Source organism: Narcine bancroftii, chromosome 7, assembly GCF_036971445.1.
Source record: "Narcine bancroftii isolate sNarBan1 chromosome 7, sNarBan1.hap1, whole genome shotgun sequence".
Taxonomy (NCBI): domain Eukaryota; kingdom Metazoa; phylum Chordata; class Chondrichthyes; order Torpediniformes; family Narcinidae; genus Narcine; species Narcine bancroftii.
The window spans coordinates 177,520,943-177,548,270 of NC_091475.1; the positions used below are offsets into that span (position 1 = coordinate 177,520,943).

Genomic DNA, 27,328 nt, shown 5'->3' on the forward strand with positions numbered 1-27,328 from the left:
TAATTTTTAAAAATAACAAATTGAATCTAATATGGGGCAGTTATGATTAATTAGATCAGTGGAACAAGCTTGAATGACTGAATTACCTATTTCTTTTGTATTCTTTTAACTGAACTCTTTTTGAATATTATTAAAATTTTCTCGATACATCAGTAATCTAAATTAATGTAGTAACACAAATTGCGAAACAAATCAAGTTAGATACTCCCAAATCCCCTCCCTCCTTAACCCCGCTCCCTCAAAATAATCATAGTCAATAGAAAAGATATAATATAGCTATGTAAATGTAGAAAAAAGAAAGGAAAAAAATTCAGGATTGATGTTGTCCAACACACATAAATAAAAATCTTCATTACAATGCAGAGGAGAGGGATGGAAACATCATAGAAATGACAACTATCGTGAGCAGAATGGTGAGCATAACAGTTAGTGCGATGGTATTACAGCACCAGTGACCTGCTTTGGAATCCAGTGCTGTCTGTAAGGAGTTTATGTTCTCACTATGTCAACAAGTGTTTCCTACGGGTGCTTCGGTTTCTTCCAACCCTTCAAAATGTTTAAGGTTTGTGAGTTAATTGGGATATTTGGGTAGCACAGGCTCGTGGACCTGTTGCCATGCCTTATGTATAATTTTTAAAAAAATCTTTCTTTGTACCAAATAGGGAACATCCCCACTTTTGATGTTGAGGCCACTCTAATTTATTTTGCTATGTTAATAACTTTATTTGTGTGGTTTCCTCCTTTTGTGCTAATTGATGCTCTTTGGTATTTTAATAGTAGATATATACCTAATTCCTTTTCCTTCTTAGCCAAAAATTACTCTTGCTTCCTCGGGCTGGCGCCCCCTTCTCTGGGATTTTCAAAGTTAGCTGTTCCAAGAGTACAAACTGCTCCAATACAGTTATTGTATTCCCTTTCAGTCAGTTTTCCTTTGAAAGATTCCATTCCTCCAACTCCCTTCTTCTCTGGTTTCCTCTCTTCAGTATGTATGCTTTGGATTATTTACTTCACCTTATAGAGCTTTAGAAATAATCTTTGCAATTGAAAATGTTCTTTATTTTATGATTAGTGATTCAAATCGGGATTCTACAACTCGATTTATGTGACCTAACTTCCCCAATTATTAGAGTAATAATTTCTTCACAATTTATATATTCTGCATTTTTTTTGCATTCATCCTGTGACATTTCTTTTAACTTTCTCTTGCATAAATAACACCTCTTCATTAGCTGCTTGCCACACATTATTTAGCTCTTCAAACATTTGTTCCCTACACTGCAAGGTGCAAACCATGGCAAAGGTTGAATGCTTTGGATCTTGGGTAGTTCCTTTATGACTCCACATTTTGCTCTTGCCGTCACTCTGATACAGGTTAATCTTGGTCTCCTCAGTCTATAACCATATAACCATTTACAGAGCGGAAACAGGCCATGTTGGCCTTTCAAGTCCGCACCGATTCACTGATTTTGTGCGCCCTCTTCAAGCATTGGTCCCGGTTTGTATCACAAGACCATTTTTCCAGAGTTCTTCAGGCTCTTTAAATACTTGGCCAACTGTAATCTACCCATCCTTTCTGTAGCTAACTGGTAGTTTTCACTTTGTAGTGCAGCCTCTGTATTTCTGTTCATGAAGTCTTCTGCAGACAGTAGTTATTGACACATCCACAGCTGCTTCCTGAAGAGTGTTTCTGATCTGTTGGACATGTGTTTGGGGATTTCTCCCAATGAGAATTGTTCTGTCATAGGCAGTGGAGGTCTTCCTCGGAATACTAGTCACCAATTCGCTCTTTCTTCTTAATAATGTTCAAAACTTTTGATATTGGTAATAAGGTTTGGATGATGTTGCTTCCTGTTTTATTCTTGTTTTACAGCCTAATAATAGCTTCTTTGACTTTCATTGGCACAACTCTGGTCCTCGTGTAGAAAAATGGCAACTACACACTCCAAAGGTGATCAAAAGCATAGAAGAAAGGCTAGCTCTCTTATACCTGCACCGACAAAGCAATTTTACCTGACCATTCTTTCTTTTTCAATTTTTTTATTAATCATAGATAAACAATACATGAGAATAGGAGTACATAATCAAGAAAAAAAATCACTATAATGACATCATATTGCATTGCATCACAATTAACGATTATGTTCTCATCTCCTCAAACTGAAATCTTCAAAAAAAAATTTTTATTATATAAAACCCCATCTAATCTTAAAAAAAAAAGACTGAGTACCTATCCTGATAATTTATTAATAAAAAGTTAATTGTCTGCTCTTCACCAACAAAGACAATAAAATAAAATTAAATAGTCCAGAAGGGAAAATAATTATACTAACTAAGTCGTGCGGAGATAATTTATAAAAGGTTACCAAGTCTCTTCAAATTTAACAAGTATCAAATGTATGACTCCTAACTTTCTCTAAACTTAAACATGACATAATTTAAGAGAACCATTGAGTCAAAGTAGGTGAATTAGAATCTTTTCATTTAAATCAAAAAGCTCTTCTAGCCAACAATGTAGAAAAGGCTACAACCCGATGTGTGGAAGTAGGAACTTGTCCCACTTCTGGAACTATTGTATAATTCCAAAAAAGACTTTTGACAAATTGATGTGCCTGATATAACATTTTAAACCAAATTGATGAATGTTGAGCATATATTGAAGAGGTATTAACTAATCCAGAAATCTTCTCCCATGATTCCGCTAGAAGATGTAACTGAAGTTCCACTTCCCAGGTCCTTTTAATTTTGTCATTAGAATTTGACTGCAATCTTATCTTATTATGAATGTTACCTATTTAAGAAGGTTCAAATTTTAAAAAAGGTATCAGTCAAATCCGGTTGGTATAATGTTGGAAAGTTAGGCAGTAAAGTATTCAGAAAATTTATAATTTGGAAGTATCTTTTTTTTTAAAAATGTGACGGGTATAGTGTATTTGTTGGATAATTGTTCAAAAGATATTAAACTGCAATCTATAAACAAATCTGAAAAAATACTTCCTTTAATTTTCCAAAAAGAAAAGGCTTGATTTAATTATAGACAATTGAAAAAAATAATTAAGAGAAATGGTACTAGATAAAATAAAAAATTTTAAGTCAAAGAAATTCTGAAATTGAAACCAAATCCATAATGTGTGGCGGCCTGCTGTTGCAGCGATTAAACCGGGGTTCCAGGCGGCGAGCGCACCTAAAAGCCAGCAGACCACGCAGTGGCACTGTCCCTAGCAAGTGAACCGGTGGACCAATTTAGGGCCAGTGACCCCAAAATGGCCCCGCTGCATAGCCAACAGACATGGACAGTGCGTGGGGAAGAAGGGATTGTCGTGCAAGAGGGTACCCACGCACGGGAAACCTGCTTTGTTATGGGGGTCGTTGTGTCAGTAGAAAGGGGGAAACAGCGGGAACAGGAAAGGTATAAAAGTTGGGCCTGAGCCCCCAATAAAACACAAAGCTTAATCTGACTGCACTTACGAATGTGCCTTTCTTTCGAGTAGCACGCGGCTACAAATGTATGTTTAAGTATTGGGTTGAAGGTATGTCTGCTAATCTTGGAAAGTGTAAAAGGAAGAGCTGCTCCCAATAAAGAGGCTACTCAATTCCAAATTACCCAATAGGGCATTCAAATTTATTGGAGTATATCAAAAAAGGATTTTGGAATAAAAACTGGGTCTGCTTGAAATAAATACAAAAATTTAGGTAAGATAATTATCTTCACAACCTATTAAAGATAAAGCCAATGGAGACCACTTAGAAAGAGTTTGTTTCACATAATCTGTCAAGGAAGAAAGTTAAATTTATATAGATCATTAAATGTTTTGGTAATTTTAACCCCAAAATAGGTAAAATGATCTTTAGCCACACTAAAAGGTGTGTGATTATAAACAGGTACACACATGTTTATTGAGAATAATTCACTCTTGTAAAGATTCAATTTATATTCCGAGAAACTACCAAATTTGGAGAGCAAAGACAACATTGAAGGAATAGATTTCTCAGGATCTGAAATATAAACAAAAAGATCATCTGTATAAAGATACTTTGTGAATTCCATCTCCTCTATTAATTCCCTGACTGTCGCTGAAATCCCAAAGTGCTATTGCTAGGGGTTCCAAAGCTGAATTTAACTAACCTAAGTATTCAATAACACCTGTGAAGCCAAATGTCCCAAACATGGTACCCTGAAATGAGGGGACGATGTATAAAAAGTGCTGTAATTACTTGTGAATTGTTTGATTACATTTTAAAATCTGGAGCATGAATGAAAAAAAAGTGTCTTTGTCCCAAACATTATGGATGGCACTGTATACTGTAGCTGACACTTATCGGTCTTCTCTGTATTAATGAACTGAATGTGGGATAGATAACTGCATTGACAAGCAGCTCCTTTCTGTTTTCGGTATGATCCTGACCTTTATTGCTTGTTCCATTAATCCTCCTTTCACTTTGAACTTCCTAACTTTGGATTTTAATACTATTTCAGTGAAGGGCAAGATAAAATTTGGAGAATTTTGAATCTTTATCCACACATTGATTCACTTCTCTCCATTTTGGTGTTTTTTGTCTTTTTGTGACTAAATTGAAATTAACTATGCCAGTCTTTCAGAGATTGTTCACCTCTTGAAGGGAATCAGAAGACTTGACGATTTCTTCTCTATCGCATTCATTCTTTATAAAAGACTTAATTTATCTGTTTATGTCTGCTGCCTTTGATAGAGTTGTCCACACTACTAGCTGACAAAAAATCAAGGCCCTTTGTTCTACTGCAATGCTTTTTCAGCCTTCACATCTTTGGTGAAGGGTACTTGAGGATCTGTCCTTGCTTGTTGCCGATTTCTGTTGCTTCTAACAATATCTTCTCAATAAGCAATCCGGTCCCAGGTTCCATTTGTAATCTTAAAATAAGCAGGTGTACTTCAAAGCATCTCCAGTAAAGGCTGTGTACGGCCCCTCACCCCAAGTCCAAAGCCCGCTGCGCAGCTCAGACGGCAAAGTCCTCCTCAGCGACAAGATCTCCATCCTCAACCGATGGTCAGAACACTTCCAATCTCTTTTCAGTACCAACCGCTCAGTCCAAGATTCCGCCCTGCTCCAGCTCCCTCAACAGCCCCTAAGGCTAGAGCTGGATGAGGTTCCCACCCTGGATGAGACATATAAGGCAATCGAACAACTGAAAAGTGGCAAAGCAGCAGGTATGGATGGAATCCCCCCAGAAGTCTGGAAGGCTGGCGGCAAAACTCTGCATGCCAAACTGCATGAGTTTTTCAAGCTTTGTTGGGACCAAGGTAAACTGCCTCAGGATCTTCGTGATGCCACCATCATCACCCTGTACAAAAACAAAGGCGAGAAATCAGACTGCTCAAACTACAGGGGAATCACGTTGCTCTCCATTGCAGGCAAAATCTTCGCTAGGATTCTACTAAATAGAATAATACCTAGTGTCGCTGAGAATATTCTCCCAGAATCACAGTGCGGCTTTCGCGCTAACAGAGGAACCACTGACATGGTCTTTGCCCTCAGACAGCTCCAAGAAAAGTGTAGAGAACAAAACAAAGGACTCTACATCACCTTTGTTGACCTCACCAAAGCCTTCGACACCGTGAGCAGGAAAGGGCTTTGGCAAATACTAGAGCGCATCGGATGTCCCCCAAAGTTCCTCAACATGATTATCCAACTGCACGAAAACCAACAAGGTCGGGTCAGATACAGCAATGAGCTCTCTGAACCCTTCTCCATTAACAATGGCGTGAAGCAAGGCTGTGTTCTCGCACCAACCCTCTTTTCAATCTTCTTCAGCATGATGCTGAACCAAGCCATGAAAGACCCCAACAATGAAGACGCTGTTTACATCCGGTACCGCACGGATGGCAGTCTCTTCAATCTGAGGCGCCTGCAAGCTCACACCAAGACACAAGAGAAACTTGTCCGTGAACTACTCTTTGCAGATGATGCCGCTTTAGTTGCCCATTCAGAGCCAGCTCTTCAGCGCTTGACGTCCTGCTTTGCGGAAACTGCCATAATGTTTGGCCTGGAAGTCAGCCTGAAGAAAACTGAGGTCCTCCATCAGCCAGCTCCCCACCATGACTACCAGCCCCCCCACATCTCCATCGGGCACACAAAACTCAAAACGGTCAACCAGTTTACCTATCTCGGCTGCACCATTTCATCAGATGCAAGGATCGACAATGAGATAGACAACAGACTCGCCAAGGCAAATAGCGCCTTTGGAAGACTACACAAAAGAGTCTGGAAAAACAACCAACTGAAAAACCTCACAAAGATAAGCGTATACAGAGCCGTTGTCATACCCACACTCCTGTTCGGCTCCGAATCATGGGTCCTCTACCGGCACCACCTACGGCTCCTAGAACGCTTCCACCAGCGTTGTCTCCGCTCCATCCTCAACATCCATTGGAGCGCTCACACCCCTAACGTCGAGGTACTCGAGATGGCAGAGGTCGACAGCATCGAGTCCACGCTCCTGAAGATCCAGCTGCGCTGGATGGGTCACGTCTCCAGAATGGAAGACCATCGCCTTCCCAAGATCGTATTATATGGCGAGCTCTCCACTGGCCACCGTGACAGAGGTGCACCAAAGAAAAGGTACAAGGACTGCCTAAAGAAATCTCTTGGTGCCTGCCACATTGACCACCGCCAGTGGGCTGATAACGCCTCAAACCGTGCATCTTGGCGCCTCACAGTTTGGCGGGCAGCAGCCTCCTTTGAAGAAGACCGCAGAGCCCACCTCACTGACAAAAGGCAAAGGAGGAAAAACCCAACACCCAACCCCAACCAACCAATTTTCCCTTGCAACCGCTGCAATCGTGTCTGCCTGTCCCGCATCGGACTGGTCAGCCACAAACGAGCCTGCAGCTGACGTGGACTTTTTACCCCCTCCATAAATCTTCGTCCGCGAAGCCAAGCCAAAGAAAAAAAAAAAATTCTGTTGAAGGTGCCACATAAATGTAGCCTGAAATCGTAGGGATTTTTAGTGTTTGTGATGTACATGATGTTCTTCTTTAGCCGTTATCTTTTGTTTCTTCTTCCACTCTAAATGCCAAAGATTTCAGGAAGCTGGAGTTGGAAAATACAAAGAAAGCACACTTTCATCTCAGAAGTTAAGGCATCATTCTATTATTATTGCATTGCTTTAAAGACTTAAATATTTTTCGTAGTTATTTGGAGGAAATGTGTTTTACTGGAAGTCTGAGGTTGAAATCATGAAGATTTTTGAATTTTTTTTGCCTCATAGTGGGTATCAACCTGTTGCATTAGTGAGAAGGACAGGTGAAAATAATCTAAAATTCATTGCTATCATTTTACATGTTCCTCTTTATAGGATTTATCTTTAGATTTTACTGAAAGCTGGGAAAGAATAAAGAAATGTTACACACAAATGATTAATTTTTATTATATAATTTTCTTGCACAATAGATATAAAAATGGCATTTTTACTTAACTATTATAGGAATGGTAAATCTAGAACAGTGCAGGTCTTGGCCCACCATGTTGTGCCAACCTGTCTAAACTATGGGGATCGTTTTGTAATGAACTTATTTTTGATTAAGTTATGCACTTGAATGTTACATACAGTATTTTGGACAAATTTAAAAATGAGATTTTATAGAAAACCAGGAATAAACTCTATAAATGTTATTTGCTGAGTGGACTTTTTAAAATTTATTGTCAGGTTTAATGCTGTTTTGAAACCTAACTGTGGAACACTTCTGGAATATTTGGTGATTGTTAATTTTTCTCTGCTTTTGACACCAGATCTCATGGATCAGATCTCACAGAATATTCCTATCCTGTTACTACCCCAAGTCATCATGCACACCACCAGCAAATGTTGGCTAGGAATCAAGTTCAGAAACATGACAGCAGAACAGGTGCTGAAAGCTTTAGACATACTACTTTGAATAGGCCTCAACAACCTCCACCACCTCCACCATCATCTACTATAAATGATATCCACACAACACTCCAGCAACCAGTGGACCACAAGTAAGTTGCATGCATCTTGTCAGTTATTAAATATGGAGTCCTGAACTATAAACCAACTCCTTTAACTAAAACCACTTTATTACATAACATTTGGAGAAGAGATTTGTTTGCCTTGTAGGTGACAGAATTTAAACTGTGATTGCTATATCTTTCAATGTTGATTTAATTAATGCTAGAAATTCACAGTATTTTGTTCCTTGACCATTAATTGTTACCTCTAATGTTGGTATCCAAAAAAATACAGCTGATTATGTTTAGGTTTTTAAAAAAATGTTATTGAATACAATGATTTTTTTTTTCTGTTCTGCTTTTTGTATGAAAACATGCCCTTAATCTTTTTTTCTAATTGGCTGGGCTGGTAATGGGATAGCACATTTACATATTTCTAGTTGTTCACTGGATTCAATAAGATACAGGCTCCTGAAACTTGGCACTGAATGCAGATTTAAGTCCTTACATTCTGCATATCTCAAGCACTTTAAGAGTATATTGATGGAATATGGTCCCATTTTACCACTGGATGGCTATCAGGCAAACAGGAGTGGCAAACTATCCTACCCTCACAGCAGATCAGAACTCTGGGATCAATATTGCTGAACCATGTCAATTAATTATAAAACTCTTAACCTGGAAGATCTAAATGTATTGTATCCAAATAGGAAGGTTAAAATTAGTGACATGATTCACCTCTCTGACATTTTTTGTTGTTACTGCAGTCACTTCCTTGCTTGTTAAAATAGTAGTATGGAATGAGTGGAATCTCAACTGCATATTTAAGGTTGTCCCTGCCATATTATGGCAGATATCCCTGTTACCTGCTGAGAAGAGAAAGTTAAAATTGTAGTCTGCAAATTGGTAGTAGTCAGATTGTGGTTCACATGTGACTTTTATCAGGGAAACTTAATATTTTGAGAAACATCCATTGTTTTGAAATACTTATATCAAAGGTTAGGTAAATTCAATAAAAACCACTCTTAGTAAATAAATGTAGCATGGCGTAACCTGATCTAGTCAATAGCAAAATACATTTGAATACAAATTTAAATTTCAAAAAATGCTGTGAAAGATGTGGAAAATGTTATACCTGGCCTGTTTGCCAATAATTCCAGAATAATCATTGTCTAATGTCATAGGAGAAAAAAGGATAATGCTGAAATATGCAGGAAGTAGTAGCATAGCATGAAGTTAATAAAAATTCTATGGGTGTGCTTCTATTGCCTTGCACCTGTAAAATTAATATTTTGCCCATGAAAAGACTCTTGGATTATCTGTCCCTGATTTGGGGAATTTGCAAGTGTTTTTAAATTGCCGAGTATTTTACATTAAATATATTTCCTTACTTCAAGTATTATGGGGTGAGGTGCAAGATTAAAAGTACTGGCTTGAATTGACCCGATAGCCAGCAGTTGTAGACTGCACTGGAGTTCTAATCAACTTCCCACTGGAATGGAGTTGATCTTCAGAACTAATAGGAATTGTTCAACTTGCAGAGTCAGGACCTCAGTAATTGAAATGCAGTATGTAGACAACTATTGCATAAGCACGTATTTAAGCAGAAGATGGACCTTGCACACTGTCCTCCAACAATCTTATCTCACTGCATATCAGCACTCCCAAAGTAGACTCAGGGTGAGATCCTGGATAATGTTGACTGGATAATGGAAGAACAATGTGGGTGATGAAATTCACCACTACCTTCAGTGTGCCTGGGGTGATAGGTTAATTTGAGGGAAAAAAGGATATTTGGGAATTTCAGACCCAGCATAAAACTGGTAGTCCTCTGGGCAGCAATGATCCCTGTCTTTTATCCTTCAAAGACCCAGACTACCTAGATAAAATGCTTCGAAGCTCTGTAAAAATATTATAAATTCTGTCTCCTCAAATTTCTGCAAAGGATAAGTGAACCAATATGAGTGATCTCTCCTAAGTCAATATTCTCATCATTGAGATCCCAAGTACACTCTGTCAGCTCTGTTTGATAGGTCATTGTTCTCTCCTACCCCACATCATTCACCTGAAATAGTTACTTTATCCTGAGCTCTCTAATAGGAAGTTGGCAGAGGAAGTCATTCAAGGATATATGGTCAAAGCCTTTTTTAGAAATGCACCATCATCAGTGACTCCTGAGAACCTCTGGCTAAGAAGACACTGGGAAAGGAGCATTTGAAATGGTATTGAGAACTTTTGAGTCCATGGGAATTTGGGGATATAGTGTAAGTGATGGAAGAAAGGCACCTGCTTTCCCTCTCAGGCACTTCCAATTTGGAAGAGACTGTGGTTCCCATTTTGGCCTCGTATGGCATCATGGAACAACAAAGTGGAACTAAGTCATCCTCAATCCTGATGCACTGCCTAAGAAGAAGTGTGTATTGACAAAAATGTCTTGAGTGTTATCTGCCCTCAGTTGAATTGGATCACAATATTCAACTGAACTAATGTTCATAACTACTATGCTACCCAATCCTTGTGGATACCGTAATAATCTTCTTCTTCTTTGGCTTGGCTTCGCGGACGAAGATTTATGGAGGGGGTTAAAAAGTCCACGTCAGCTGCAGGCTCGTTTGTGGCTGACAAGTCCGATGCGGGACAGGCAGACACGATTGCAGCAGTTGCAAGGGAAAATTGGTTGGTTGGGGTTGGGTCTTGGGTTTTTCCTCCTTTGCCTTTTGTCAGTGAGGTGGGCTCTGCGGTCTTCTTCAAAGGAGGTTGCTGCCCGCCAAACTGTGAGGCGCCAAGATGCACGGTTTGAGGCGATAATCAGCCCACTGGCGGTGGTCAATGTGGCAGGCACCAAGAGATTTCTTTAGGCAGTCCTTGTACCTTTTCTTTGGTGCACCTCTGTCACGGTGGCCAGTGGAGAGCTCGCCATATAACACGATCTTGGGAAGGCGATGGTCCTCCATTCTGGAGACGTGACCCATCCAGCGCAGCTGGATCTTCAGCAGCGTGGACTCGATGCTGTCGACCTCTGCCATCTCGAGTACTTTGACGTTAGGGATGAAAGCGCTCCAATGGATGTTGAGGATGGAGCGGAGACAACGCTGGTGGAAGCGTTCTAGGAGCCGTAGGTGGTGCCGGTAGAGCACCCATGATTTGGAGCCGAACAGGAGTGTGGGTATGACAACGGCTCTGTATACGCTTATCTTTGTGAGGTTTTTCAGTTGGTTGTTTTTCCAGACTCTTTATCTTTATCTCGGCTGCACCATTTCATCAGATGCAAGGATCGACAATGTGATAGACAACAGACTCGCCAAGGCAAATAGCGCCTTTGGAAGACTACACAAAAGAGTCTGGAAATACCGTAATAATCATATCAGGCAACCCACTTTGATAATGATGCTAAGAATGTTTGGCACTGATAGCTAGTTTTCCAAGTGATCTTTTATTAAGGAAGCAATTTCAAAATGAAGAAAGGTCATTAGATAGTTTTAGAGCATAATAATAATGTGAATTAAGTGAACATAAAAGATTTTGCGACTGAAAATCTTAAGTAACTTTGGAACATAAACAAAATTATTTGTAGACATTTACTTTGGAAGATTCTTGTTTTCTGACCAATATTTTATCAGATTTGCACAATAACTCATTTTCTTTGTTTTGTTACTATGTTACATAGACAGTTTTATCTTTCTTAATTTTGTATTCTGTTTTTCTAGTTGAGACTTGGAAAAAATGTGGCTTTTAATTTGTTTTGGTGTAGAACAGTAGATGAATGATTCATTTCTATGTTTTAAAGATACCATACTACTAAAATGTTGTGATTTTTTTTTAGAATATCAGAATTGAGTTTTTACATTTAAAATAATAAAAGCAGATGTATTCTCAATGAAAATGTTTAAATGTGTATGTTGCATAATTTTTAAACTAAATATTATTTATTGTAGTGTGCCACCTTCTCCTCAGATGATGGAATATTACAATTCAACAGACCCTTCCCTGCCTCCTTCTGACCCAGTAATTCCATCAGCACAAACTGCCTTTGTAAATCCAATCCAAGTGTCTACTCCACCAGTTTCCCATCCTGGATTAATGATGGGAGTTGCATCTACTTCATCTCCAATGTCTCCTGGAGCATCTCCCCCACTTAGCCTTCCTGTACCTCCCCCACCTTTGCCTCCAACTTTGCCAGCAACATCTTCCTCCCTAGTTTCCTCTCCAATGCATAATCAATTTATACCTGAAAACAAACAGCATGAACCAGAAAATACTCCCCTCAATGATGCCAGAAGTGATCTCCTTGCTGCTATTCGTGTGGGTAAGTAATAAGAGGGAGAATTATATTTACATGCTGGTTTCTTTGTTTAACATTGATTGGAGCTAATGATAGTAGTGGTGTAATTTTCCACAGAAGCTCTTATCTGCTTTAATCAGCAATTTTATTAGAAGAACAAAGGAAATCCTAGACCAAGAATCAAAATGAATGTTTAAGACATGCAGCATGGTAACAGGCACTTGCGGCGCACGAGCCCATGCCCCCAAAATATACCAATTAAGCTATGTTTTTGGGAGGTGGGAATAAATCCGAGCACCATGAGGAGAATGTACAAACTCTTTACAGACAGTTCTGGATTCGAACTGTGCACCCCTCATTTTTAACTGAATGAAACTGTACCCATGATTTTTACTTATTTTTCTGTTGCGGGCCCACCCTCACCTGAAAGAACCTTGCACTCCACATGGTAAAACTAAATTTATCTGCAAATAATTTACAATTTTGATGTTGCAATTGACCATTCTCCTCAATGTAACTTTATGAATGTAATGTAATAGTATCAGGAAAACCTCACATCACCAACTTTTCTGCACAGCTGATTTTAGGGATCAATTCTCAGTATTTCCACTCTTTTATGAGCAGGAGAAAATGAATCTTTTATAATGTTTTCATTCCTGGATTCTTTATTTATCTTATTCACAATCCCAGCCTGAAACTCGAAGCAAATCAAGTAGTGCAGATTAATAAATACTAGTTTCTAATTGTGGAATAATTAGAATGTTAATTGTCTAATTTGGGATATGATTATTATTAACAGTTTTGAAGATAATATTTTGTACATTAACTTGTGTCAATTTAAGCATAGAATTGTATTTGTTTTTAATGTATGAGCTCCTGAACAAGGGCACAGTTTCAGAATATATTTAGAAAAATAGTAAATTATGGTTATGTTTTGACAAGTTTTAAAAACTGGAAAATAGAAGCCAAATTGATGTATTCTAATTTTTAAAAAATTGAACTCTGTCTGAATTGCCATTGATAATTTTACTTCTAAATGAAAAGGCAATCTATCTTTTTTTAATCTTAGTTGTCCATAGCAAACTTTATTATTGTTGAACACAATTTCTAATAAACAGCAGGGATGATATATTCACAGTAACAAGTTTAGTAAAGGGTAAAATGATGTTCTGTAAAATTTAATTTTTGAGTTAGTAATTACTATTTTGTTAAATAAAGGAGGATTTAGAGGGGTCCTGTTTCTTCATTTTAGACAAAAGTTTGACAAGTTCTGCCATCGATTACTGGAACCAACTTTTTTTTACTCTAGGAATTCAACTGAAAAAAGTTCAAGAGCAACGCGAGCAAGCAGCTAAGCGAGAGCCAGTTGGGAATGATGTAGCAACTATTCTATCCAGACGTATTGCCGTGGAATATAGTGATTCAGATGATGATTCTGAGTTTGAGAATAATTGGTCAGACTAACATGCAGCTTCAATAGATTTATTGTATATTACTTAATTTATTATTAAATGTAATGTGGAACAAATGTGAAATAATAATTACAGTCATGCATTGCATAACATCCACGATATGTTCTGTGAAATAGGACGTTATGCGATTTGGACATTGTGCAAGCACCATGTTATAGTAACAGGTGTTTATTATGACTATATGATGTATATATATGTACTGAACCATTATATGCCTGACAGCGCAATCGCTTTGTATTCAAGAAACCTGAGATTCAAATGTTGCATAGGGGAAGCTGCTACGTCCCATTTTGTGATTGCGATTTCTGAACTCTTATAACCTATGGGACCATGGACATGTATGTGATTAACATTGCCCAAACGGACGTTATGTGGCACATGACTGTACTTAAATGACTTTTGGTTGAGATGAGTAAGAATGTTGATATATCATGAAGGCTTCAAAATTGAATTATAAAATAAGAATTATTTCTAAATTGAATTATTTAAATATACCACTGAGAGAGTGTAACCAATGACTTTAGTAAGGATTATGGAAGAACAATTGTTTATTTATAATAAATGTGCAGTACTTTGTAGGAACTGAATAAGAAACTCTTAATCAAATGCCAGTTGGTATTATCAGCTTCACTGCTACTGAAAATGCTTTAATGATGTATTAAAATAAATTCTTAAACTTTGAAACATAGAAATTGAGGATTATATTTTCATTTTGGACAAGTGAATCTTATTCCCAGTGTTCTGACAAACATCTGCCATTTAAAAGTTAATAAATTAGAGAAACAGAATATCTTGTTAGGGAAGTAATGTATACATTGACAGCTGAATTATCTATTTTACAATATTGAAAGCACATCGTGGACCACTGAATGCTTTCAATTTTCATAAAAAGGATGTACAAAGTGTTACACAAATCCAAGCCTGCTGTTCTTTCTTTGAAGTAGCTCCACAGATAAAGGATCCCTGGACAAAAGTGGATCTGCTTCACACAGGAATGATAATACTGAGACTAATCAGGATTCAATATCCTTTCAATAGTGATTTCAACTTTAAATCAGAGACCCCATGTTTTTCCCTTTACAAAGGAGGAAAGTTAATAAAGATTAGATAAATTAAAGTTACATTTCTATTAAACTTAAAGCACTATGAATCTGTATAGAATAAAATTTGAGGATAATAACTCCAAAATATTTCTGCAGTTAAAAATTGCTACTCATTCATTCTTAATTTGAGTTTTTTCTTATTTTAAATGATTACCCCTCTAAATAGTACTTTAAATTGGAAAAGTTATGTGCTATTCTGTTGATGTATATTTGAGGTAGGTATCAAATATATTGCCAATAGTTTAAGACATTTTAATTCATGTATAAATGTCTGTTCTAGTTCTCATATACCTAGTGTTAAGTTTAAAAAAAAATGTATCAAAACTATTTTGTAAACATTTGTTATGCTTTGGTTTCATCCTGAATTTCCATTTATTAACAATTTATTTTCTAATCATATAGATGTGTAAAATTATAATGAGTTGAATTCAAATAAACTAAACAGCAAAAGAAAATTTATGCTTTCAAGATTTCTTGCATTGTGTTAAATAGCCTTCCTAACATTTTGGAGGATAGACCTTGCTCTCATAAACATTTATCATTTAGAAATATAACTCAGAAATTCCAATGAGGCTTTTTATACTATTAGAAAATAGAAGTGCAGAATTTCAATCCAACTGGCTGTTTTCTTCACTCCATACAAAATCTCAGTGACAAAGTTATTCAAAGTGCCCTTCTCTTTGTTTAAGTAACCATTTCGTAACTATTTGCTATTGTATCATGATTATAGCATTTCTGTTTGATTGACATTTAAGATGATGGTGTTGGGAGCCAGAGAGCTCATGCCACAATGAGGAGGTACTTGAGAATCCTTCTCACCTCCTTCCAGTCCAGTTCCTCCAAATCAGAAGGACATTTAAATTGTTCTAACTTTCATGTTTTATTCTTCTGCAGTTTAATAGCAGTAGACCTAATTGCTGGTAGTTTTAAAAAATCACAATGTATTGGCATCTCTTAGAGAATGCATCCTTTCTATCCAATAATTAAATGAATGTTAACATGACCCTGAATTCTCTTGTTCCTATGAGAAATTATGTTATACCCAGATGAAATGTAGTTTCAAGCTATTAAGTAGTGGTATGTAATTTTCAGTGTGAAAATAATCAATTTCTCTCCATGAATTCTTACCCTCTTTTTAAAAAAAAAGTATTATACTTAATGCAAAGATAATGTCTCTATTGTTTCCAGAGTTATTCCTGCCATCCTTGGGATTATACTCCATTGCAGCAACTGAAAGTCTTTGGATCCTTTGGATGAGGCATATAGAGTCTTTTTAATCTCTCAGGTAGAATTAAAATATTGTATGCTACATTTTGATGAGAGATTTCCCAAATATAGGCCTATAATTGATCTTCTGCTAGAGCCGTGCATGTAGTCCACTATTGTTTATACTTTATTAATTGCCATGTTACCCTATTTTGTGACAATGCTTCATTGGCTGCAAATTGATATCTTAAAGTTGTAAAATGTAAATGTATGTCCTTTGGAGCAAAATATTTGACAGTAACAGTCTGTGGAACATTCGAAACCGCTAAATTCTGTCAAAAGAATTCTTAATCCGCTGCATGAAAAGTAGGTTTAAAGCTTGGTAAAATGAAAATATGTGGGAGGATGCTTTGCAATGTGAATATTTAAACTGAAAGCTTTAGACAAATTGAATGAGTGAATGAAAACTTGTCATGGAGTTTCATGTGGAAAAGTGAGGTTGCATTTCGGTTAAAGGAATCTTAAGGCAGATTTATCTCAATGGAAAAAGATTGTAGATAAATGAAGTACAGTGAGATCTCAATGTTCTTGTGCACACTGCTGGCAGATGCAACAAATGGTTGGGAAGGTAAATAGCACATTATTCTTTTTTGAAAGGGTTGGCATTTTGTATTGAAGTACTGGTACAGTGTACTGATGAGTACACTGTACTCATACTTGGAGTTCTGTATGTAGTTTTGGTCTCCTCATTTAAGAAAGAATATAATGGGATTGTAAGAAGTCCAAAAGAGAATCTCTTAGTTAATTTTGGGACGAACAGGTTGTGCTATCATGTGTGGCTAAGGAACTTGAATATATCTATTTTAAGGTCCAAAATTTTGCTAGAACACACAAGATCCTTGGGAAGCACAATTAAGTGAGGAAATCAAAAATGAGGTTGTATAGTTGCAAGATGAGCAGTAGAAGTTCTTCCCATAGATGGTGTTAAATCTCTAGAATTCATTAATCTAGGAGTATTTAAAAAGAAAGATGAGGAAGTTGATGGCTCAGGAGAATTTGCACTTAAATGATTAGACCTGGAGCAAATCAGCCATGATCATATCAAACATGGGACAAATGGCCTACTCTTGCATCAATTATGTTCTTGTGCTCCACTTCAGGTAATCCATGATGAATCCAAAGATGAATAGCTTTGAATTGGAGCAGAAATATTTTTCTCTCCTCCTCACTCATCAGCTTTTGCATATCCTTACCTATCACCCCACCAGCCTCTGTGTTCAACATATCCTCTGCAATTCTGTCACTTACAACAGGATCCCACCACCAGACACATCTTCCACACTGCTTTCCCTCTCTGCTTTCCATGGGATTGCTTCCTTCAGGACTCTTTTGATCACCCTTCCTGTTGGATGGGCAGGTGGCCAGGGTGTCAGGAGTTTAGATGGAAGGTTGGGATTAGGTGGCTCAGATGGGGTAGGTGGCCAGGGCTTGAATGGATGAGTGGCCAGGCATTAGGAACTCCAGTTGGTGAGTGGCTGGGGTGTTGGGAGCTCTGGTGGATAGGCGGCTGGGGAGAGGGTCTATTGTTGGGGCATTGGGAACTCCAGTGGGGGTGTGGTTGGGGTGAGGGTCCACTGTTGGGTGTCGGGAGCTCAGGTAGTCTTGGCCAAAAATGAGGCAGGGTGGCTTTTACACGGGTCATACAAAACCATCCAATCTTTGGGCCAAAAAAAGGTTGTGGGGGGGCGGGGGGGTTGACTTGTACAATAATGACTGTTTCACAAATATATATGGTATTTTCTGGTTGATGACTTTTTTCCAGAACTGGGAAAATTTATAAAACGGATGTTTTAAGTTGCAATGACGTGATGATGGGGAGACCAAAGGAAACCAAGAAAATGTATGAATGATTGTTTCTGCCAAAAGGGGGCATCAAAGGCTTGTTAATGGCAGCTAATCAGACTGGGGAGTTGTAAATAGAGAGAGGAAAGGAAAAGCTGCTGGAACTGAGCTATAAAGCATAGCACCTGGTAGAAATCTGAGGAAAATCTGAAATAAAGGGGAATGCTGGGAAATCTCAGTCAGTCAACTAGCGTCCTTGTACATTATTATTCTAAATTGTTTTTCCTTGGACAATATTAATTTATGGCATCATCTCCTGTTGTACACTTTAACAAAATGTTCGATGTTTTCCAATTTTTTTCATCTTTGCTCCACTTAAATGTTTCCTAATTCTGACAAAAACTCATTGATCTGAAATGTTGTTTCTCTTCTTCTACCATTGCTGCTTGATGTGTTGTATTTCTAGTATTTCTGTTGTTATTTACAAGTATTCTTGAATATCTAATATACAAAAGATGTCACATTAAGGCAAGTCTCTCCTTCCTTATGTAATCCTGACCAACAAGTTAGACTGGGAAATCCCAGCTTGCACGGAATATATCAGCAAAAATAATTTTGCATTCATCAAGAGCAGAGCTGGAAAGACTTGTATTATTGCTATAAGAACAGGAGTCAAAACTAGGTAACTTAACTCCATGCAGAAGAGCAAACAAACATTGCATGTTGTGTGAGGAGGAAATGTGGCCTCTCTGCCTGCCTTGAATGTGCTTATCCTCTCATAATTTTAAATACCTCTATCTAATCTCTTCTCATTCCTCTACACTCCAAGGAATAAAGACCTAACCTGTTTAACCTTTCCCTGTAACTTAGTTCCTGAAGTCCAGGCAACATCCTAGTAAATCTTCTCTGATCTCTTTCTATCTTATTGATAGCTTTCCTGTAGTTAGGTGACCAAAACTGCACACAGTACTCCATATTTGGCCTCACCAATGTTTTATACAACTTAAACATAGAAACATAGAAGATAGGAGCAGGAGTAGGTCATTCGACCCTTCGAGCCTGCTCCGCCATTCAACGAGATCATGGCTGATATTAAAGTTCAGTACCCCATCCCTGCCTTCTCTCCGTAACCTTTAATACCCTTATACTGAAGAAATAGATCTAATTCCCTCTTAAATATATTTAATGAACCTGCCTCTACTGCCCTCTGTGTCAATGAATTCCACAGATTCACCACCCTCTGGGTCAAGAAATTCCTCCTCATCTCGGTCCTAAATGGTTTGCCTATTATCCTCAAACCATGGCCCCGGGTTCTGGATTTTCCCATCATTGGAAACATCCCATCTGCATCCATTCTGTCCAGTCCTGCCAGAATTTTATGTCTCTATGAGGTCCCCTCTCAATCTTGTAATCTCCAGCAAGTACAATCCCAATTTGTGCAATCTTTCCTCATAAGTCATTCCAGGTTTCAGCCTGGTGAATCGCCTCCGCACTCCCTCCTTTGCAAGAACATCCTTCCTTGGATAAGGTGACCAAAACTGCACACAATACTCCAGGTGTGGTCTCACCAAGGCCCTGTACAGCTGCAGTAAGGTATCCTTGTTCCTATACTCAAACCCTCTTGATATGAAGGCCAACATACCATTGCCTTTTTAACTGCCTGCTGTACCTGCATGCTCGCCTTCAGAGACTGATGTACAAGTACCCCTAGGTCTCTCTGCACTTCCCCATCTCTTAATCTATTGCCATTCAAATAGTAATCTGCCCTCCGGTTTTTTATTACCAAAGTGGATAACCTCACATTTATCCACATTGTAGTGCATTTGCCATGTATCTGCCCAGTCCCTCAATTTATCCAAATCACACTGGAGCTTCCTGACCCCCTCTTCCGTGCACACAACCCCTCCTAGCTTAGAGTCATCTCCAAATTTGGAGATATTACATCCAATTCCCTCATCCAGATCATTAATGTAAATTGTGAACAGCTGGGGTACCAGTACAGATCCCTGTGGCACCCCACTGGTCACCGCCTGCCACTCAGAAAACGAGCCATTTATCCGAACTCTCTGTCTCTACCTGCCAGCCAGTTCTCAATCCACATCAATACTTTTCCCCCAATCCCATGAGCCTTGATTTTGGAAGCCAGTCGTGTATGTGGGACCTTATCGAAGGCCTTTTGGAAGTCCAGGTGCACCACATCCACTGGCTCTCCCCCATCTATTTTACCTATCACCATCTCAAAGAATTCCAATAGATTTGTCAAGCACGATTTACCTTTTGTAAATCCATGTTGACTCCATCCGATCCCTTCTCCGCTAGTCATATGCTCCGCTATTGCATCCTTAATAATGGATTCCATCATTTTGCCCACTACTGATGTAATGCTCACCGGCCAATAATTCCCTGCTTTTTCTCTACCCCCCTTTTTAAATAGTGGGGTAACATTAGCTACCCTCCAATCCATGGGTACTGATCCTGAGTCTATCGAGTTCTGGAAAATAATTCTTAAAGCATCTGCTATCTGGGGAGGAGTCACGTGATGGAGTAGTGGCCGGACGGTGAACTCCAGCCCTCTCCAGAAAAGTCGGAAAAAACAAAGGAAAACACAAAGGCACAAAAATAAAAATTAAAGAAAAGTGAATATAAAGGTGGAAAGAAGATGGCGACGAAAAAAGAAAAATCGAAATCAACGGTAAGAAGAGAGGAAGAGAAGACAACGGAAGAAGAAGGAGAAGGCCTTACCTGTTCGAAGAGGCCCGCGGTGGAGATAGAAACCCGCTCCCTCAGGTCGGTAGAAAGTGGACTACAAAAATGGCTCGCTGAGCTGAGTAAAAGTGCGCAACCGCGCATGCGCGAGGAGTCGCGCATGCGCGATGTGCATGCAAAAAACACACCGACGGGAGGGGTGACCAGCTGGGGAGTCGATCTCCACAGCCAGCAATGACAGCTGCAGAACACTTGCAGCAAGAGGAGAACATAGAAGACAACGAAAACAAGAAAGAAGAGAAGAAAAGGGCAACAAAGAAACAACAGATGGCCAACCCAGAGGAAGAAGAAGAGGAAGAGTACAGTGAAATAGAAGAAGAAGGGAAAGGCAAGATAAAGGATATACTTTCTCTTATTAAAGAATACATGGAGTCATTTAAAGAATGGCAAGCACAAGAATTTAGTGATTTAAGAAGAAGAATAAACAATACAGAAGAGAAAATGAATAAAATAGATATGACCTTAACAGAAATGGGAAAGAGAATGGACAAGATGGAAGAGCGGGAAGCAGCAGTAGAAATGGAGGTAGAGGACTTAAAAAAGATATTGAAGGAATCTAATAAAAAAGTTATAGAGACACAAGAACTGTTAGCTCAGAAAATAGATATAATGGAAAATTATAACAGAAGAAATAACATAAAGATAGTGGGCGTTAAGGAAGATGAAGAAGGCGAGAATATGAGAGAGTTTATAAAAGATTGGATCCCCAGGATCCTAGGATGTCCAGAACTACAGCAAGATATGGAAATAGAAAGGGCACATAGAGCATTGGCCTTTAAACCACAACCACAACAAAGGCCAAGATCTATTTTAGTAAAATTCCTAAGATATACTACAAGAGAAAAGGTACTGGAGAAGACAATGGAAAAAGTAAGAGAGGGCAACAAGCCACTGGAGTACAAAGGGCAAAAAATCTTCATTTATCCAGATATAAGTTTTGAACTCCTGAAGAAGAGAAAGGAGTTCAATACAGCAAAGGCGATTTTATGGAAGAAAGGGTATAAATTTATACGAAAGCATCCAGCGGTATTGAAAATATTTATTCCAGGACAACAAAACAGACTCTTCTCGGATCCAGAGGAAGCACGAAAATTTGCAGAACAATTACAAAATAGACTGAGGGATGAAGACGTGTAACGAGAGTACAAAAGACTGAGAACTAAAAAGACACATAAGTTTTGAACTCCTGAAGAAGAGAAAGGAGTTCAATACATCGAAAATGATCTTATGGAAAAAAAAACTATTCTCGGATCCAGAGGAAGCAAGGAAATTTGCAGAACAACTACAAAACAACCAGAGAGATGAAGATATGTAATAAGAGTAAAAATGACCACGATTTATATGTATGTGGGTAAAGAGGTATATGTGTGTATATGTATAATGTGCATACATGAATGTATCCGTATTTAGAGGAAAATATAGATAGTATAGACAAGAATTAATAAGGGAAGGAAATGGAATAGAGGGAATAAGGAGGGAACTAAAAGAGTGACCTTTGTTACATATGAAAAGTGAAATCTTTTCTGGGGGGGGCTGGGTGGGGAGGAGTTGCAGTCACTGCAAAATCAGCTGACGCTTGCGAGTGAATTCGCAAATCCAAATGGAGAGGGGAGATGTGGTTGTCCGACAAGGGATAAAGGACAACTCAGGAGGGGAAGGGGAGATTGGGGCTAAAGAAGTTTTAAATAGGAGAATAAGGAAAATGTTTGATGTTTTAGGAATGTTGTCTTATAAAGGGTTCAAAACAAGAAAACAAATGGATAAGAAGGAAAGGTAATGATGGAGAAACGGAAAGGGAAGATAAACAAAGTATAAAATGGCTAAGTTGAACTATATGACTTTAAATATTAATGGAATACATAACTAAATTAAAAGGAAGAAACTGCTAAATTTACTGAAAAAAGAAAAAATTGATATAGCATTTGTGCAAGAAACACATTTAACTGAATTGGAGCACAAGAAATTAAAGAGAGATTGGGTAGGACACGTAACAGCAGCATCGTATAATTCAAAAACAAGAGGAGTAGCTATATTAATTAGTAAAAATGTGCCATTTAAAATAGAAGAGGAAATAATAGATCCAGCAGGGAGATATGTAATGATAAAATGTCAGATATATTCGGAGTTTTGGAATCTACTCAATGTATATTCACCTAACGAAGAAGATCAAAAGTTTATGCAAGATATCTTTTTGAAGGTAGCAGATACGCAAGGGAACATATTAATAGGAGGGGACTTCAATCTGAATTTGGATTCAAATATGGACAAAACTGGGAAAAAAATTAACAGAAAGAACAAAGTAACCAAATTTATAATTAAATCGATGGAAGAAATCCAACTTTTGGATATATGGAGGAAACAACACCCAAAGGAAAAAGAATATTCATATTACTCGGCTAGACATAAAACATACTCAAGAATAGACATATTTTTGTTATCAGCTCGTATGCAAGGTAGAGTAAGAAAAACAGAATATAAAGCTAGAATACTATCGGACCATTCACCCTTAATATTGACAGTAAAGTTAGAAGACATCCCTCCAAGAATGTATAGATGGAGATTAAACCCCATGTTACTTAAAAGGCAGGATTTTAGAGAATTTATTGAAAAACAAATAAAAATGTATTTTGAAATAAATACGGAATCAGTGGAAGATAAGTTTATACTATGGGATGCAATGAAAGCATTCATTAGAGGACAAATAATAAGTTATGTAACCAAGATGAAGAAGGACTATAATCAGGAAACAGAGCAGTTGGAAAGGGAAATAGTAAATATAGAAAAAGAATTAGCAATGAAGGAAGATACAACTAAAAGAAGAGAATTGGCGGATAAAAAAATAAAATATGAAACACTACAAACATATAAGGTGGAGAAGAATATAATGAAGACAAAACAGAAATATTATGAACTAGGTGAAAAAACGCACAAAATCCTAGCATGGCAGCTTAAGACAGAACAAGCTAAGAAAATGGTATTGGCATCAAGGAAAAAAGACAAACAAATTACATATAATCCAAAAGAAATTAAGGAAAACTTTAGAGAGTTCTATGAACAATTATACCGAACTGAAAACGAAGGGAAAGAAGGGAAAATAGATGAATTTCTGACTAAAATTGAACTACCAAAACTACAAATAGAGGAACAAAATAAATTAACAGAGCCATTTGGAATAGTAGAAATACAAGAGATAATAAAAAAATTACCAAATAATAAGACACCAGGAGAGGATGGATTCCCAATAGAATTCTACAAAACATTTAAAGACTTATTAATTTCTCCCCTCCTGGAAGTAATCAACCAGATTGATAAAACACAAAGCTTACCAGATTCATGTAAAACAGCAATAATTACAGTAATACTAAAGCAAGCGAAAGATCCACTCTCACCAGCGTCATATAGACCAATATCTTTACTTAACACAGATTATAAGATAATAGCTAAACTATTAGCAAACATATTAGCAGAGTATGTACCGAAAATGGTAAATTTAGACCAAACTGGATTTATCAAAAAAAGACGCACAACAGACAATATTTGTAAATTTATTAACTTAATTCATGCAGTAGAAGGGAATAAAGCACCTACAGTAGCAGTTGCTTTAGACGCAGAGAAGGCCTTTGACAGAGTAGAATGGAATTATTTGTTCAAAGTATTGCAAAAATTCAGTTTACCGGAGAAGTATATTAATTGGATTAAAGCATTATATAAGGGACCGTTAGTGAAAGTGACAGTAAATGGACATGTATCAAAGCAATTTAACTTAAGCAGGTCAACACGGCAGGGATGCCCACTTTCACCTTTATTGTTTGCGTTAGCTATAGAACCACTAGCAGAATTGATAAGAACAGATAATAATATAAAAGGAATTAAAATAAAAGACAAGGAATATAAAATCAGTTTATTTGCGGATGATTTTATAGTGTACTTAACAGAACCAGAACTATCAATAAAAGAATTATATAAGAAATTGAAGGAATATGGAGAAGTGTCGGGTTACAAGATAAATGTAAATAAAAGTGAAGCAATGCCTATGAATAATGTGGATTTTTCAAAATTTAAGAAGGAATCACCATTTAGATGGCAAATGCAAGCAATAAGATACCTAGGTGTACAAATAAACAAAAATCTCGGCCAACTATATAAACTCAATTATTATCCACTAATGAAAAACTTACAGGACGATTTAGAGCATTGGAAAGATTTACCACTTACACTAATAGGAAGGATAAACTGTATTAAAATGAACATTTTTCCAAGGATAGTACACTTATTTCAGGCATTGCCAATACAACTGACAGAGAAATTCTTCAAGGAGTTAAAGAAAATAATAAGGAAATTTTTATGGAGAGGGGGGAAACCGAGGATAGCACTAGATAAATTAACAGAATGGTATAAACAAGGAGGCTTACAACTGCCAAACTTTAAAAATTATTATAGAGCTGCACAATTAAGATACCTATCAGATTTTTATCAAACAAGGGAAAAGCCAGATTGGACGAGATTAGAATTAGATAAAATATGGGAAAAGATACCTGAACACATATTTTATAAATGGGATGAAAAATTGGTACAACATAGAAGTTCTCCAGTATTACATCATCTCCTCAATATTTGGAAGAAGATTCATGTAGAAAGAAATAAAACAAATTATCAATTACCAAAACTAATATTGACGCAAAACAAGTTACTCCCTTTTACAATAGATAACCTTTCCTTTAGAGAATGGGGAAAAAAAGGGATTAAAAGAATATAAAATTGTTTTTCAGGAAATAGATTCTTATCCTTTGAACAAATGAAAGATAAGTACAATATAACTCAAGATACAGCGCTGGCATATTACCAATTGAGATCCTACTTGAAGGATAAATTAGGAAGCAGCTTGAGTTTGCCAGAGGGAAGTAACCTTGAATATGTGATTACAGATACAATGTTAATCAAAAGATTTATAACAAATATGTATATTAAACTGCAAGAAAAGGAGAATGAGGAAACAAATGGTAAAACTAAGCAAAAATGGGAACAAAATTTAAATATAAAGATAAAAAAGGAAACATGGGAGAAGTTATGCTCCGGAACGATGAGAAATACAATAAATACGAGGTTACGTATGATACAATATAACTGGATACACAGGCTATACATTACACCTCAAAAGTTAAATAAATGGGACCCAACAGTATCTGATAGATGTTTTCGATGTAAAAAAGAAATGGGAACAACAATTCATGCAATCTGGACATGTGAGAAAGTAGAAAAATTTTGGGAAGATCTCAATCAGATATTAAATAAAATAACAGAAAACAATAAACCAAAGAATCCAGAGATCTTTCTCCTAAGTAACATAAAAAACAAAGAATTTGGAATTGATTTGGAGGATGCACAAAAAAGATTTGTTAAGATAGCTCTAGCCGTAGCAAAAAAATGTATTATGTCAACCTGGAAATTGGAAGATAATTTGAAAATACAACAATGATATATAGAAATGAATAAATGTATTCCATTAGAAAAAATAACATATAGTTTAAGAAATAATATTGAAATATTCGAACAAATATGGGAGCCTTACATTAAATACAATAGCGAAAACCTACCGGGGACAAATATTACCTAAGTTAACGGAAGGAAAAGGAAATGAAAAGAATGGACTCAGTAGAATTTCTGGTGTATTTTTATTGAATGACAACATTGTCAGACTGGTTTAATGTATCCTAGATTGTATACCTTAAATGGACGGGAGGGGGGAGGTAGGGAGGGTGGGATGGGAGCAGGGAGGGGCGGGGGAGAAAATGGCACTGTGAAGGAAAAAGTGTGTACCATGGTTAATGTGATTTATGATGTGAAAAATAAAAATTAAAAAAAAAAGCATCTGCTATCTGAATGGCCACTTCCTTGAGTACCCTAGGATGTAGATTATCAGGCCCTTGGGATTTATCTGCCTTCAATCCCATCAATTTCCCCAAGACCATGTCCTTAGAGATACTGATTTCTTTCAGTTCCTCCCTTGCATTAGTCTCTGTTTCCCAACATCCTTGGGATGTTATTTCTATCCTCTCTTGTAAAAACAGAACTAAAGTAAGAATTTAATTGGTCTGCCATTTCCTTATTCCCCATTATATATTCCCCTGATTCCGACTGCAAAGGACCTACTCTGGATTTCACCAATCTTTTCCTCTTGACATATTTATAAAAGCTTTTGCAGTCAGTTTTTATATTTGCCGCAAGCTTACTTTCGTAATTTATTTTTGCTCTCTTGATTAATCCCTTTGTCCTCCTTTGCTGCATCTTGAACTGCTCCCAGTCTTTGGTTGCGGTACTTTTTTTGGCCAATTGATATGCTCTCTCTTTGGACCCAATGCTGTTTCTAATTTCCCTTGTTATCCACGGTTGAGTCACTTTTTTGGTTTATTTTTATACCAAACCGGTATAAATGATTTTTGCAATTTCTCCATTAGATCTGTGAATGCTTTCCATTGTCTATCCACAGTCAACTCCCCCATAAACACCACCCAATCAATCTTACTCAACTCCCGTCTCATACCATCATAATTCCCTTTATTTAAATTCAGGACTTTAGTCTCGTTTTTAATTTCATCACTCTCCATGTCGAGTGAGAATTCGATCATATTGTGATCGCTCCTACCCAAAGGGCCTCGCACAACAAGATTGCTGATTAGTCCCTTATCATTGCATAATACCCAATCTAAAATGGC

The 27,328-nt window shown here is 37.3% G+C and overlaps 1 protein-coding gene across 21 annotated transcripts in view; it reads left to right on the forward strand.

Annotated features, from left to right (window-relative positions):
* wasf3b (WASP family member 3b) overlaps nt 1–27,328 on the forward strand; it is a 246,852-nt gene that overhangs the window by 69,933 nt on the left and 149,591 nt on the right. For 14 of the 21 annotated variants that reach the window (XR_011342254.1, XR_011342250.1, XR_011342249.1 and 11 more), the window contains exons 7-10: nt 7,765–7,995; nt 11,880–12,250; nt 13,536–13,680; nt 15,990–16,086. Coding sequence is in view for 7 of the 21 variants with exons in the window: in XM_069891491.1 (XP_069747592.1) it covers nt 7,765–7,995; nt 11,880–12,250; nt 13,536–13,690 (757 nt within the window). In the remaining 14 variants the exon portion in view is untranslated. Of the gene's footprint in view, nt 1–7,764; nt 7,996–11,879; nt 12,251–13,535; nt 15,089–15,989; nt 16,087–27,328 lie in introns of those variants that run through there. The other 7 variants (XM_069891491.1, XM_069891486.1, XM_069891487.1 and 4 more) reach the window with 1 other exon arrangement.